We start from the raw sequence: 17259 nt of genomic DNA, 5'->3' as shown, positions 1-17259 counted from the left end.
TCTTGATTTTTATATTAGCAGTTAATGTTTTAGCATTTTAACTTTGCACATTAACTTTGCACATTTTAACTTTGCACAGGTGTCTCCTCTGGCAAACACATTTATGATTAATCCCATTGAGATTAAATCTAATTTATTTATTTTTTTGCTGTAAAATCTAAGATATCAGACAATTGTTGTTAATAGTAATAGTTATTACTTTGTCATTGAAGAAAAATCCTAGAAACAATGGATATTACATTTTAGATATTTTAGAGAAACCAACACTCTATTAAATTATCTGACCACCTAGAAAAGTAAGTGAGTTAGTAATTTTAAAGACATCTTTATTCTCATTTGTTTAACTAATTCAAAATGAAACTTCTTCAAAAGTCATGTGAACTAAATGCTATTTGGCATCCATTTCTCATTTAAATTTTTATTTATGAGTGCTCATTTATCTATGCCAATTTTGATACCATGTACATAATACATGTAGCACATATGTAGACATAATAGTACAATACACAGGTGTGCACATATACATAGAACAGACAGGAAAGAAAGATCTTGCAGCTATTTGTAGGTAGATTTCCACAGGTATCAGACAACACAAAAAAAGTTTTTGTTTGTTTGTTTGTTTTTTTAAGAGAGAGAGAGAATTTTTTTTAATATTTATTTTTTTTTTAGTTTTCAGCGGACACAACATCTTTGTTTGTATGTAGTGCTAAGGATGGAGCCACATCCCCAGCCCTACAAAAGTTTTTTAAAACCTCTAATTAATTTAATCTGATAGAAATTAAAATAGAGCCTATCACAACTTTACATTATGACATAAATATAGGCAGGCCTATATATTTGGAAATATTAGGTGTGAAGTCTGATCGCCAATCTGGATACTGAAATCTAAGGTCCAGCTGGCCATGTTTCCTTGAAGACTATGAGATTTATTCCCTACATCACCATGTCTATATCTTCCTTAGGACTCTCTAAAAGGGGATTTTTTCCAATGTACTTGAGAGCTAATCTTTAAAAAATTGGTCTTTGAATAAAGATAGTATAAAAACCTGTACTTAGATAAAATGAGATAGTTCAGAAATATATTTATTTAGATATGCAGGATCCATGAGTTCAAGAATATAGAAAGTTTTAATTAAATAGAAGTTCATAAAAGAATGACATGGCCATAATTACTCTAGTACAGGAAAATGCAGAACTTTTATCAGGTCAGATTGAACTTCTGGATCAAATTAGAGTCAGTTCAGATTTTTAAGAATGTGAGAGTCCTGAAATCCTTGGGTAAAATTTTAAGGTAAAGAAGTCTTATATATATGAGATTATTTCATTTTCCTTCCCTGTGCTGTAGCATTTAGGAAGGAATTTGTTAAGAAAGTAGGTGGTAGTATGTAGATAAGCCAGTTGGCCATTTTGGCCCCACAGGGGCTTAAATTTAAAAGTTTTATATACCCTTTTTTCTTTTGTCTCAGATCAGTTTTGGATAATCATTTCTGCAAGCCTCCTAAGTCTTGCAAGTTCTGAAAGCTCTGTAAGCTTCTGAAATTTACATTTCAAATTCAGGCCTTGGAGAGAGAGATCTGGCAGAAGTTTTGTAAGGGTAGATGCTATTTTGAGTTTAAGAGGCAAAAACTCTTTTATAGGGCATTTTAACCACTTTTTTTTTTTCTTTTGTAAAATCAACTCTTAAGATGCAATGCTATAGTTTTTTTTCCTCTGATGAGCCTTTTTTATTTCCCCCAGTTGGTACTCAGGATAGGTTTGGATGCAGAATACTATAAAACATTTTGTTCTTTGTGCTGTGCCTAAGTCAATTCCCAGGCCTGGTAAAAGAGGAAAATGAGTATCTGTGGGTCAAACTTATTCCAATATTTAAGTATACAGGATAATGGTAAACCTGGCATAACTTTTGAGAAAGAAGCTCCCATTTGAGTACAAGAAAACAGAACTCAGCCCTTGCCTGAGAAAAATCTATTTTTTCTTTTTTAAATGGACATGTTCCTATGAGTTTCTGATGTCCAGAAAACCCATTTTTCATCATGATTCTGTGAAATTAATTGCTGGTGTCATTGGCCAAATAAACAAGGTCTCTGTTTAAAGCATGAGGATGACACTAAAGATTTAGTCTCAGAGGCATGACTGACCTCTATAAACTTTCAAATGTGATGACACACAAAAACAAAACAAAACAAAACAAAACAAAAACAAAACTACAACAAAAACAAAAAACCTAAGTACATCCTTCTGCTCTGTGGCTAAGGGAATCTCCAGAGTGTAACATCTAGTGGTTGTTAAGACACTTAACACCCTTGTTTTGAAAGAGATTATGGAAAGGGTGAATGAAAATGTCTCCCATTTGCAGCCAAAGAGACTCACAGACCACAGAAAAAAACAACAGGAAAAACCCCTGGAGGCTTATAGCAGCTTAATATGTGAACAAAGGGAATCCAGGCATTTCCTTATGAACCACTCTCAATGGCTAGAGACTTATTGGTGAAAGGAGGGGAGTGCTCTGGAGGAGTGAGCACAGGAAAGTGTCCTATGGGCTCATCTGGAGGTGTGTATGATTAGGGCTTTCATTCAGTGCCTTGTGATCCACCAGTTGCCACAGGATACCCCTTAAAGGCAGTTGGGAGAGGAGGTCATGGGGAGAACTTTTGAGATTCACTAGGTGGCCCCAGATAGAATCTTGCAGTTGTTACAACTCTTTATCAATCTCTAAGCATTCAAAGGCAAACTGGATGCCAAATACCCTCTGAGCTTGGGTAGGATAGTGAAAAATGGCTTTGGCAGAACCCAACATGGCTGACCCATAGGACAGGTGATTAGGAGCCACCTAGGCTGTGAGTAAATCCTGTTACCTGAGGATTGTAAAATGGCAGTTTGTACCAACTGCATTTAATTAGGCAACAGGTTACCATTATGTGCTCTGGAAAGAAGAAAGAGGCAGAAAGATATACCTCAGAAAGATTTTGGGTGCACAGCAGTTTACATCAGTTATTATCCCTGATGAGCCCATATCTGAAACCAGTCTTGAAAACCAGGTTTGGGTTCTTGTTCTCCTGGTGTTGAAGATTATACACCCAAGAAACACTGAGGCAAGAAAACAAGTTTTATTTAAAGGATAGAACGGAGAGAAAGAAAAAGAGAGTCCTCTGGAGAGGAGTCCTCACCTAATGCCACAGGGAATGGTGGCGTTCTTCTCCTGCTTTTCCCTCCTCTTATCTTACCTAAGTGGTGACCAAAATGTGGGAATGAGCAGAGGCAGGAAAGAAGCCACCCAGGGGGTACTCAAAAAAAACCCTTTGGGCTGGGGATGTGGCTCAAGCGGTAGCGTGCTTGTCTGGCATGCATGTGGCCCGGGTTCGATCCTCAGCACCACATACAAACAAAGATGTTGTGTCCACCAAATACTAAAACATAAATATTAAAATTCTCTCTCTCTCTCTCTCCCTCTCTCTCACTGTCTCTCACTCTCACTTTAAAAACAAACAAACAAACAAACAAAAAACAAAACAAAACAAAACCCTTTGCTGGGAAAATCCAAACTATGGAGACTAGATACCCTTGATAACAAGTGGGGAGGAGGGGGACTTTCTAAGTGTTGAGGAGGGGGACCACTTGCATTCCTGGGATGTTTCCTATGTTCTTTGAATGTAAAATATTTTATATACTTTTGGATTTAGCTCTCTACTCTTTCCTTGAAATTCACGTGCGTATATTAATAGAGCATTTTGGTCTTGATATTCCTGTGTTGCAATGTCTCTGAAAGGTTTAAATAACAGCATCTTACTGCATGTGATGGTGTTTCTCCCCCCTTCCCCCCTTGTTTGGTTTTAGGAGGATATTTTTGAAATCAATAAGGCTCTCCAGGGATTTTCTTTCTATGTCATTATTTATTACAAATCTAACCTCTTTTTGTATAGGTTTGTTTGTTCTTAGTATATATCACAGAATGGGTTTTTTTTTTTTTTAGAGATTTGCCCATTTAATCTTATCTTCAATCTTGATGGCATAAAACATTCATAGTATTTTCTTGTAATGAATTTTAATTTCTCTATCCTGGCAGTTATATCTCCACACTCAAATGTGTCTTTATGAATGTGAGTCTTTCTTTTTGTGGTAATTCCCTCGAAAGATCTTTTAATTTTGCTTTTATTTGAAAGAATTCTTTTTTTTTTCACAAGGGGTTTAATGATTTAAATTAGGATTTGTCTCTATTTCAATTATAAAGTTTTTAATGAATGTGTTCTGGCTTCCTTCATCCTTCGCTCCCTCCCTCAGCCCACCTGTTTCCCACCTTTTGGCCCTCCCACCTAGCTTTTCCTGGGCCTAGTCACAGACATACCCTGGAAGGAGAAAGATAAGGGGAAGAGAGGAGGAGAACAAAGGAAGCCTAATCATTTCCTTCCTGCTAGATTTGAATTCATTATTAAATATATGAATATACCTTTTTGATTTCAAATCTTTCTTCATTACTTCAATTTTTCTCCTTGGAAATGATATAACCTTTCTTTTGTTTTTCCATTTTTGTTTTGTTTGTGGTTGCTAATTATGTGATGCACCATTCTTTTGTATTAGGCATTTGGGGAAAATTCAAAAGCACAGGAAGGATTTTCCCAAAACATTAACAAACATCGGAAAGAAATAAAAAGGTGTAAAAGGAAACACAACTTTAAATTTGATATAAATAGGTAGCTTGAATTTGTTGTACCCATAACAAAATTTGGAGTGATTGATAGGAATGAGGTCAGTGGATAGATCATGGTGCACAGGGTTAGTACTTTAGCATCTCTAGGCCTTTATTGAAGTACTACATAAGACCACAAGACTTGGGGCTGTGCATTGGGCTGAAACCTGGATTAGCTAGTGAAGCAACCTAAATTGTGGCAAGAAGGGACTTAAGTAACACATATCTAGCCTTTTAAAAATAGATCTGATGTCCAAGGCCACAAAATGGAGAGACTTGTCCAATTCCAAAGAAGGAGATTTTGACTTTTCTTCCTTTAAATGTATGAATTTTAAGGTATAAGTTTCCCTTGAGGAAGAGGAATACCTTTTAATATAGTCATTTAAAGGTATAGACTTCCTTCCAAATCATGAAACCAGAATTGGTCAGGGAGTCAGTATAGATAGGTAAATTGAGTCAGTTCAAATAAGGAGGCAAATTTGAGTGTGTCTGGGAAGTCGGAGACTATCCCCTGAGTGCTTGAAAGTTAATTCCTTCAGAAACCTTCCTCCATTAATATTAAGAACCTGCTCCTGCTCCAACATGTTGCTAAGGTAACCTGTCCCATGTATTGCCCCTCCCTACAGGGAGTTATAAAGTTGTTAATTAATGTGTTCTAGGCTCCTTCATTCTTCCCTTTCTCCTTCAGCCCACCTGTTTCCCACCTTTTGGCCAACCCACCTAGCCTTTCCTGGGCCTAATCACAGACATACCCAGGAAGGAGAAAGATAAGGGGAAGAGAGCAGGAGAAAAAGGAAGCCCAAGACATACAAAAAAATATTTCAGCATGTGAGAAAGGAGAACTTGTCACCGGTATCCAGCAGTATTGTAATAAACCCTGCCCATCTTAAGATTGGGAGCCATCTCATCAGAGTCATGAAAGGTAATTTCTGTTTTACTATAAATTACTATGATTTCTAAACTTGCTTGAAATGCCTGCCTGTTTCTTGAACTCACCCATGCCTGGCTTTCCTTGACTAGATAACAACCCTTTCTGAAACTTAGTGGTACCTCATAAATTCTGGTTTTCCCTGACCAGATACCAACCTTCTTTGAAACCTTAGGGGAACCTCATAAATTCTGGTGTTGGGATCTGAATTTGCTCCCTAACTTGAAATGTTGAGCCATTTAGATCACTAACCTACTATCTGCCTTTGTATTATGCTTGTCAAAATCCTGTTATCTGTAAGTTCTCAAGACACCCCCCTTTTGCAACTTTTGTGTTATAAAACCATGCTCCTAGAGAGCTGGGGTACTGTCCTCTAACCGACAGATTTCAGGAGAGACAGTCCCGGCCAGTTGGAATTACAAGCTTGCTTTAATTTGATTTAAAATTGGAGCCAGTGGCCTTTTCTTTGCATTGTGGGTTAAAAATCAATATGGTTTTCTATTAGTTGAAGTATGATCTAAAACTGTCCCATTATTTTAATAATTTTAAATTATTTTTTAATCATCCCTTTGACTTATTTTTTTACCCATTTGCCATTCAGAGGTGTTTTTGTGGATTTTCTGATTTTGAATTTTTCAAATTTCTTTTCACATTGATTGTTAATTTTATTTTATGCTTTGTATAATTTCAGTTCACTTACTTTAATAGATACTTTAATGGTACTTGTTGGGAGAGGTTACTATGCACTGAAAAATATCATAGATTTGTTTTTGTAGGTAACATCATGGAAATACCTATTAGATATCAACTGGGGTGATGTTCTAGTCTTCTTTTTCCTTGTAATATTCTTCTGAGAATCCTGTGATTTGAAACTGCACTAATGATGCAGTTTCAAACTGCTATCATTACTATCTTGTTGCTTCAAAACTTTCTGTTTTATCTTTCAGCCTCTGATGTGGCTGTGTTTGGATCCTCCTTGGATTTGAGGAATTTCTGAGTTTTTCCCAGAGACTATAATGTGTCATTCCTTATCTTGTAAACATAACCCCTCATATTTAAAAGAGAATGTATTTTTATCATCAATATTTCAACCATGTTTCATTTAGAATATATTTTGTAGTTACACGAAGGTTAAAAAAATGGTGGAAATTTTCTAGTCACTTAATAGTGCAAGTTGATTTTGCTGTGCACAACAATTATTTTTAGGAGTATAGCAAGTTAACAAACAGATTCTTCACAATTCCATGACATAGGTTATACCATAATATTGACGTCTATTTCACTGGTGAGGAAACTGAGTCACAGATAATTTAAATGACCAGCTCAACCCCACATACCTTTGTAGTACTTGTAGGGACTAGTGTCAACGCTATCTGGAATCAGAGTATAAACTCTTTACCAAATGCTATACTCATTGTCCTTCCCGGATAATAGCTATTTTCAAAATTTTATATTAAATCTCTCATTTATGTACATATATCTATATGTTAATATAAATAGAATCACACAATGTATGAAAATAGAAATGACATTATATATTTATCTGTCACTACACAAAAACTAACCCTCAAGTATAGGGGCTTAGAATATCCATGTTTGTTTTAATATTATCTTTTACTGTTCTGGGTGTTGGCTCCCTGGAACATGGTGGTTCTTGAATGGAATTTTTCCAGTACTTACAGATCTGTGATGGTTGATGTTGAGTCAGCTGAAGGTCATTCCCTCACATGTCTGGTGATTGGGAGTCCATCTAATTGATGCCTGAAACAATGGAGACTTCCTGTGCTTATCTTTGTATCCTCCCCAAAATTCTCATTTATCATGAAGACTACAATTCTGACTCAGGGCTCCAACATGAGTAGAAGAGAAAAGAGAAAAAGTCACAAAGAAAATCAAGGGGGAGGGAGAATTCAGTGCCTTGATTAACTAAGTCATGGAAGAAAACTGCATGACTTCCATTGCAAGCTCCATGATGAGATTGTCAAAGTGCAATGAGAGGGGCCATGGCTCAATGGAACCATTGTTCAAGTGTTTGTAGTCTTGTCTCAAATTGCTGTAGATGTAGACTTTTGAAGTAGCTATCAGAAAGTTCTGTGCTACTATGAAATATATTAAAATGTTGGTATTAAATCCAAATTTACATCATAAAAATTGTGTGAATCTACAATGCACAGTGATGGAAATTTAATAACATGTCATATATTTCATAATAGATATTGAATTTTGCAGTGTTAATATTAATGTTTCAGAAAAGGGAAACAAAGCAGACAACATTTAATTGTGATGAATAATACAGTTGCCACACAGGCCCGCAGGAACCCAACCACATCCAAAAATATGTACAGGAACCAGAAGAGGTTCTGGATGGGATGGGGGAGAGTGAAAACTGAAAAACTGAGACTATATATATGTACAATCAAAGCAGAAATGAAACTGAGACCATCTAGGTGAAATTTTTTAAAGGACTAAGAGCAAAAGTGAGTGAGCTCATGAAACCAAATGTTTTCCAATTTGATAATAGAAAGCACGTAGGCATCATTACATTTCTAAAGCCACTGACAAATGACTTTGCCTTCCTACATCTTTTAGGAAAGAAGGGATGCTGAGGCTGGATGTACAGTGAAAGGCAAACAACATTACCAGTCTCAAAAAAAAAAAAAAAAAAAAGAAATGGAAGGGCAAATCTTGTCACAACCCTTTAATTAGTGTACGCTTTATTCAGAGAAGTTAAAACTACAAAACTAGAATCATAAATAGCAATATAAACTTTCGGTTTAATTTTATTTTCTCTAATAGTTGTTCCTTGAGCTGAAATACTTCTGTATTTTACACAGGGAGTGAATTTTATGAAGACAAAATTTGACTTGACAAAGTGATCTGTGAAAAGTTGTTAGCATAGGTAGAAACCTGGCAATACAGCCTCCTCCTGTGGAAGTTAACAGGAGGAGCCATCTATTAGGATTCCCAGCTTCAGGCCTAGGTACAATTACTCCCTTTTTTTCTTCTTTCCAGATTTAAAAAACATCTGGAAACAAAACAGACAGCATTTACTGATGATGAATATCCCAGTTGCCACACAGGCCAGCAGGAACCCAAACACATCCAAAGAGTAGTACTGGAACCAGGAGAGGTCATGGGCAGCCACCCGGAGGTGTTTAGCTCCTTTGTGGCGCATGACAAACTCAATCCAGAAGACAGCTCGATCCAGAGGTTTCACTGGCTGATCATGTTGAATTCTTGATAACTTCATAGCATTCTCTTTATATCTAAAGGTGAAACAAAAGGATCAACATTGAAAGTAAGTTAATCTGTCTCAGCACATGAAGTCAATGAAAGTTTATCACAAGTGCCATATGGATGATTTAAAATAAATATCATAGACTTGCCCAGTATATGGTATATTTTTGCTTTTATCACCATCCATATTATGTTTGGTTTAAATTGGAACGTTCTGATGTATAAATATCTCAAAAGTCCCTATGGAATTTCAGAGAGGTGAGGAAAATTCTTTCCATCAGAGGAAATAATTATAAGTAATTCTGAGTCTAATAAGTGAGAGAGAAGGCATACGCTTTGTGAAAGATTACCTTGAAGCTTTTAAAGAGGAATCATATCATGTTGCTCCATTGCTTCCTAACCATTCTCTGTTTCTCCTCTTCATTTCTACCTTCTATTGTCTCTTTTCCAACTGGTAGCTAGAATTATATTTTTAAAATATACACATCTAATTATGAAGTTGTCTGCTCAAAATTTTCATTTGCCTTCTCATCACAAGTGAAATAAAATCCAAGTCTGTTCTTGTACTAGTGGATTCTAATGGGTTAAACACTGGCCATGTTTTCTGATATCATTTTCGATTGCTTATTTTGTCTAGGTATATGTGTCTTCTTTATTTTATTGTTAATGCTTTTTTTAAAAAATTATATATAACATTAGAATATACTTTTATATAATTACAAAGAAATGGAATATAATTTGCTCTAATTCAGCCCCCAAAACACTCCCCTCCTCATACCCTCTCTTTACTTCACTCTTTCTATTCCACTGATCTTTCTTTAATTTAGTTTTTTTAATAAGTGTTTTTTGTATATACTTGATATTGGGATTCACTGTATTATATTCAGGTATGTACATATGAAAATTTGGTCAGATTGATTCCATTCTTCTTCCCTTTTCCTTTCCCTCATTCCTAGTCCTCAATCCCCTTTGTTTATTCGATTGATTTTTCCTCTATTTTGATAAAATTCTCTCTTCACCTTTTTCTTTTATTCCTTTCTCCTCCCTGTCTCATTCCCTGGTATTTTGGATTAACTTGTGTTTATAAGGGAAAACTTTTGACCTTTGAGTTTTTGAGACTGACTAATTTCACTTGGCATGACAGTCTCTAGTTCCATCTCTTTACTAGCTAATGTCAAAATGTCATCCTTTATAACTAATACTCCATTATGAATATATGTCACATTTTTTTTATCCATTCATTTGTTGAAGGGCACCTACATTGGTTTTATAACTTGTTTAATATGAACTGTGCTGCTATAAAGATTGATGTGGTTGAATTTCTATAGTATACTGATTTCAGATCTTTTGGATATATACTGAGGAGTTGGATAATCTATGGTGGTTTCATTTCTAGTTTTTAATAGTTTAGGCTCATGTGCATTCTTCCTCTTCCCCAGTGTCACCAAATGTGTTCTCCACTTGGCACCTTCATACTTTTAATCTTGTCTGGCTTTTCCTTGAGCATCCTTTCCTACAACCCCACAAGGCCTGCTTATATTTCATGGTTGAGGTCTTGGCCCTCATGTCACCCCTCAGAGGTGCTTTTCCTGACCATATCAGCATAGCAGCACTAGGCATTTTTCTATTATTTTCATTGTTTTAAATACATTTCTCTTTTACAACACATTATATTTTCTCTAATAAGCCCCCCACAATACAAGATAAATACACATATCCAAGTGATCACCTGGAAATATCATAATTAACTTGAAGGTATATGAAGTGAAGACACCAATGTACCTACTAGTTGGATCAATGACATAGGGTTTGCACGTAATATGATCTGCCATTTAGAAAATCCTAAAGAATCCACTAGCAGACTTAAATATGATGATGAAATACAAATTCAGAAAAGAAATAGGATACAAATCACCCCGAAAACTCAATAACTTGTCTAATACATAAACAGCAAACTCATTGAGAAAGAAATCAGAAAAGAAATTTCTTTAGCAATAGTTCCAAAGACAAATCACTAGGAATAAACCTAATATGGAGGTGAAAATCTTCTAAATAAAAATTATGGAATATGGATGAATGAAGATACTATAATATGGAAAGACTTCTTTGGTTCATGAGTCAGCAGAACGAATACTGTTGAAATGGCCATCTGACTGAAACCAATCTAGTGATTTGATAAAATTCCTGTCAAAATATAAATGGAAGTCTTCACAGAACTAAGAAAAACAATCATAAAATCCATATGGAAGTACAAAATACTCTGAATAGCCAAAAATATTTTGAGCAAAAGGAAAAATACTAGAAGTATAGCAATATCCAATTTCACATTGCCTAGAGAGCCATAGTAATAAAAATAATATTGTAATTATAAAATTACAATATTACACCAATGGAATACAATAGAGACCCAAGAAATAAACCCATGGTGTTATAACCATCTGATTCTTGAGAAAGATGCCAAAAATGTATGCTGGAGAAATGATAGCCTTTTCTCAAAATGGTGCTGGTAAAACTGAGGAGCCATATGTAGAAGACTGCAAGTTGATCCCTAACTCTGACCCTGTACAAGAATAAACACAAAATGGATCAATGACCTAAGTATGAGAACTAAAACACTGAAACTACATGAAGAAATACTTCATGACATAGGCAGAGGCAATAACTTTTCAAATAGAACTCTTATAATTCTGAAAGTTATAGGAAGCATCAACAAATGGGATTGCACCAAGTTAAAATGCTTCTGCTTAGTGAATAAAATAATCATCACAGTGTAGAAGCAGCCTACAGAATAGGATAAGTATTTGCTCTCTCCTCTTTGGATAGGATTAATATTCAAAATGTATAAGGAAATCAAAAGGCAGGAACTCAAAAGGCTTAATACCATAATATTCTCCAAGTAAACCAATCAATAAATAGGCAAATGAGCTGAACAGACATGTTATGGTTTGAATATAGATAACCCCCCCATAGCTCATGTGACATCACAGGAATGTTCAAAGTGAGATAATTAGATGATGAGAGGTATAGTCTCATCAGTGGACTAACACATTTGAATGGAAGTGAATGTATTACTTAGTGATAACTGTAGCCAGTATGTAGCTGGAAGAAGTAGATCACTAGGAGTGTGTACTTGGGAATTATATTTTGTCCCTGAATCCCTGTCACTCCCTCTCTCTGATTCCTGATTGCCATGAGCTGAGCAGCTTTCCTCTGCCATGCTGTTCTGCTGTGATTTTCAACCTCATCTCAGGCCTACAGTAATGAAGTTGGCTGATTGTGGACTGAACTTCTAAAACCATGATCCAAAATAAAGTTTTCCTTGTCTAAGTTAGGTTCTTCCTGTCATGTATTTTTGTCACAGCAACAAAATCTGACTAATACAATATATTTTAAAAAAATGTTCAACATCTTTAACCAATGCAAAATAATACTACACTTAGATTCCATCTCAGCCCAGTCAGAATGACTATCATCAGGAAGCCAAGTAACAATAATTGGTGGCAAAGGATGCAGGGAGATTGGGTTTAGGGTCAAGTCTCATCCCCTGGCTGGTTTTGGAGCAACTCAAACATGGCTTTCAAGGCCACCGGTTCATTTTCAACTGAACTCAGCCTGAAAGGTTCCCCTTGGGAGGCGAGAAGTGGGGAGCGTTCGAGTCTGACCGCTGCCCTCGTGGGGCTCTGCTTTGCAGGGGTGATCCAAGGTCTCACAGATGCTAGTGACTTCCTGTTCTAGGTGCTCACTGTGTGCGCAACACCGGGCTCTACCGCGCCCCTTGGTGTCCACAATGATCCCAAGAGAAAGGCATGATTTTTTTTTTTTATTTTTTACCCTTGTTATACAACTGGGGAAAGAGTCTCAAAAGAATTAAGGAACCTGCCAGGAGGCAGAGAAAACGAGGTTACTTAGGTTCGAACTCAGACTCGCTCCGGCTCTAAGGCCTCATTTTTGAGGTAGAGCAACTTCACTACAGGACCTTCACCCCCTAATTCCTGGGTGACCTGAAGCTCAGTGAGAAATACCTGGGCTTTGGGTCCTCACAGACTGGGTGCATATGAAAATCCAGATAAGTCCTTTGCTCTGTGACCTTGGACAACTTTTTTAACCTTTCTGAGACTCATTCTTCAGCCGATAGACGGGATAATAATAATACATCATAGAATTATTGCGAAGATTAAATGTATATTCAGATCTACTCCATAATAAACTCCCAGTAATTGGGAAAAAAAAGGATGCAGGGAAAAAGGAACATTTATACACTATTGGTGTAAATGGAAAGTAATGTATTTAATGAGGGTGGAATTTCCTCAAAAAACTAAACATAGAACTACCATACAATGAAGGTATACTATGTTGGGTATATGCTGAAAAGAATTAAAGTTATCATACTAGAGTGATGCCTGCATACTTACACTCTTCATGGCACAATTCACAGTAGCCAAATTATAGAATCAGCCCAGGTTTCCATCAACAAATGAGTGGAAAAAGAAAATGTGATATATCACACACACACACACACACACACACACACACACACACACACACAAAGTATTATCGAGCCATAAAGAATGAAATTAGGTCATTTGTAGGAAAATAGATAAAAATAGAAATTCTAATATTAAATGAAATAAATTAAAAAAATCAGAAAAATATTGCATGTTTTCCCTGATATGTGGAATCTGACAGGGTGATGTAATATAAAAGTAACAGGAAGACTATTATATAAGAGGAAGGGGATCAGGAGAGGAGAAGAGATTATTAGGGTACTGTAAAGTTTTCTAGGACATATGTATCAAACTCATATTAAATTAAGTTCATATTAAATTAATTAAATTCATATTTATTTATTTATTTATTTATTTTTTTTTTAAAAGAGAGAGTGATAGAGGGAGAGAGAGAGAGAGAGAGAGAGAGAGAGAGAGAGAGAGAGAGAACTTTTTCAATATTTATTTTTTAGTTCTCGGCAGACACAACATCTTTGTTGGTATGTGGTGCTGAGGATCGAACCCGGGCCGCACGCATGCCAGGCGAGCGCACTACCGCTTGAGCCACATCCCCAGCCCTAAATTCATATTTAATTATGGCTTTTTAATCTGTATTTTCTTTTCTATGTGTACATTCTGTTTTACATCTCTTTTTCTATTCTTTCTTAACTTCTTTCAGAGTATTTTTATTATTCATTGTCCTACTATTTTCTTTTTGGAAATGTAATTTTGAACTTGTTCTTTAAGTGATACCTTCCTAAACAATTATACTATGATAGGAAAAATGAGAGCTGAATTGAAGATAGTCATTCTACAGAGATACAACTTCCCATGATTTTTCCTTGCAGTATGGAAAAGGCTGATTATTGAAGTTTAGTTTTATCAAATTGTGCTTCAAAAGTTACCACATATTAAAAAACAATCAACCACATGGAATGTTAGAAAAGTATTTGCAACTCATATATCTGATGAGTTTTATATCCATAAATATGGTGAAATATTATCATCAATAATTAAAATAAATTATAAATAAATTATAAATTATAAATAACCTGATTTAAAATTAGCAAAGAATTGGAACTGATAGTTCTCTCAAGAAGATAAGTGAATGACCAATAAGCACATAAAGCAATATTCTTTAGCTATAATGGGAATGCAAGTCATGACCACAGTGAGCTACAATCCTATTCACTAGGATGGCTATAATAAAAGAAACAGGTGATAATAAATTCTGATAAGGATATGGAGAGATGGAACTCTTATGTTGCTTGGATGCTGCAAAAAAAATTTGCAACTAGTTTGTAACACAGTTTTGAAGGTCTTAATACATATAAAATTACCATATGACCCAGCAGTTCTACCAGTAATTACCAGAAGAAATGAATACTTATGTTCGTACAAAATTGTACACATTGTTCATAATAATCAAAATTGAAAACAACAAAAATGTCCATAAACTGATGAATTGATAAATTACTGTGAATATTACATACTTATATCTGAAGTTGTCTACAAATCTGAAATGGTACTGATTAAACTGGTTGGAAATAAATGAGATTTAACATGGATTAAATCTTTTAAATTCTTTCAAAAATACCATCCTCGAAACGGGATAAAACTTATTTACATTGATGAGAAGACAATCCTTCTATGAATACTACCCACCCAATGTCAAAGTTGTACTTACAAAGGGTCATTAATAACCATCCTCAAGGCCTTGAGAAGATCAGCACTTGACAGTGTTCTGTAGTCCAACCTAATAGCTGCTCCCTTGGCCTTCATATGAGCAATGTTGTCAGCTTGATCTCCAAACAAGGGAATGCCCACCATAGGGATCCCATGGTAAATCCCCTCATAGACACCATTGGCTCCACCATGAGTTATAAAAGCTTTTGTTTTTGGATGACCTAGGATTGAGTCAATGTCAGAAAAAATATTAGTTAAAAATCTTAGAAATGAAATGAGAAATGTGTATTATAAGACATTAGAGGGAGCAGTATATTTTAGATAACAGATTATTGTAATCATGAATTATTAACCTGCACTGAATTATTTTTTTCATATCTTAGAGGAACAGGCACCTATGTCTACTGGAGTACTAAATGAAAACTACAGGAAAGAGGGAATATATGACTTGAGACTTGATAATTGAACACAAGATTATAGGTGGTAAAAAAAATAAAACTTGTTTTGAGTAAAGGAATCAACATGTACTAATGAAAAATATAGTCATGAAGGACATGTTAGCACATTTTCTCATTAAAAAAAAACCCCAAAACTGAAGTCACTAAGTTTGCTATGTAGCATGTCCAAAGCAGCAGGAAGTAGAATGATGATGGTACTGAAATCAGAGAAAAAAGAGACCACACTTCATTATGAAATGTGTCATTACTTCATAATGAAGATTGTGCTTTCATTTCTATAGAGAATGAAAGAATAGCTGTTAAATAAAAAAAAACTAAAACAACAACAACAAAAACAACCTGGTGGTTATATTCAAGTGGTATTTGAAATATTCCTGCAAGAAGGGAAAGAATGAGTGAAAGTTATAAAATAAGGGGCTGGGGTTGTGACTCAGTGGTAGAGTGCTCACCTTGTAAATGTGAACCATTGGGTTCAATCCTCAGCATAAAAAAATAAATAAAGGTATTGTGTCCATCTACAACTAAAAAAATATTTTAAAAACAGATATAAAACAAGACAGAGAGACAATCCAGAAACTGAAAAATTCTTGCAAAGGTAATTGCATCATAAATAAAGATAACTTGGATTCTGTATATAATGACTGTGTATAATAAAACTGCATCTTTTTTACTTTGCTTTTCCAAACCATCCTTGGGTCTGGAAAATAATTAAAAAAAAAGTTGAGGAGCTGGGGATGTGGCTTAAGCGGAAACGTACTCGACTGGCATATTCGGGGCACTAGGTTCAATCCTCAGCACCACATAAAAATAAAATAAAGATGTTGTGTCCACCGAAAATTGAAAAATAAATATTAAAAATTTCTCTCTCTCTCTCTCTCTCTCTTAAAAAAATGTTGAACATTTTGTTCGTTTTTTGGTTTTTACAGTAACAAGTATTCAATAAATGTTTTCTGTTGAACTGTGAGCATCCATATTGACTGTACTCATGTTTTCAGGAGTTATCTCAGAGTCTTACCAAGAAGGTCATTCTGGGGGATCCATTCGTATATCTGAGTGTTGGGTCCTAATTTATCTGGCTTCTTGCCATTAAATCTCCATATGACCTGTTTGGTAAAGAAAGTACCTTATTCTATGATTTAAAGATTAGTGTATGTTTGAATTCTAAAAATTTAAGAGATCATCTGGTTCAATAGTTTACACATAACAAAATGAATACAAACAATTTTAAACAATGAGAATTCCTAAAATATAAATTTAAATTCCATATTTTTTTGTTTAATGTATTCTACCCTAGCTTTCATTTTTCAAAATTAATATCATCATGTTTATTTCTTTTGAGTGACATAGATTGTACATTATATATATTCATTAGTTCTTTAAGGTACTTATTTCAGTTTGGCATTTTGTCTTTTTAATACACAAAAGCAAAACAATACAGTCACCTACCTGTGAGAAATAAATGAATTCTAACTAGGAATTACAGCTAAATTGTTTTAAATGGCATTTTACTAAACACTAACTACAAGAATCATTTCACTGGCACATGTGAACTTTAACCCACACTTTATCAATTTAACCTATGCTTTTATCAATATTGGTGGATTTGGAAATTCTCTAAGTTTTAAAAGGAAGAGTTTATTAGCAACTTGTAAATAATTACATGGGTTTTGAAATAAAGTGCAAAATTTTTGATGTCGCTAGATTTTTAAAAACTCTTTGTTATTTAATGATGTACTACAAACTCTTGGTGGTAATCTCATACAGATTCAAGATATTTTTATG

At 34.9% G+C, this 17259-nt stretch overlaps 1 protein-coding gene across 2 annotated transcripts in view; it reads right to left on the bottom strand.

Annotated features, from left to right (window-relative positions):
- Window positions 1-8598: 8598 nt before the first annotated feature.
- The window catches only part of LOC308654772 (UDP-glucuronosyltransferase 2B15-like), a gene marked incomplete at both ends in the record, with an annotated part of 31783 nt that continues 23122 nt past the window's right edge, over window positions 8599-17259 (bottom strand). For both annotated transcript variants that reach the window (XM_081304420.1, XM_081304421.1), the window contains 3 exons: window positions 8599-8878; window positions 15021-15240; window positions 16493-16580. In XM_081304420.1, coding sequence (XP_081160546.1) covers window positions 8599-8878; window positions 15021-15240; window positions 16493-16580 — 588 coding nt within the window. The remainder of the gene's footprint in view (window positions 8879-15020; window positions 15241-16492; window positions 16581-17259) is intronic.

The sequence above is a fragment of the Spermophilus citellus genome (assembly GCF_964194105.1).
Source record: "Spermophilus citellus genome assembly, chromosome: 8".
Taxonomy (NCBI): Eukaryota; Metazoa; Chordata; class Mammalia; order Rodentia; family Sciuridae; genus Spermophilus; species Spermophilus citellus.
The sequence above is the reverse complement of the archived record's forward strand: the minus strand, read 5'-3'. Positions and strand labels throughout refer to the sequence as shown.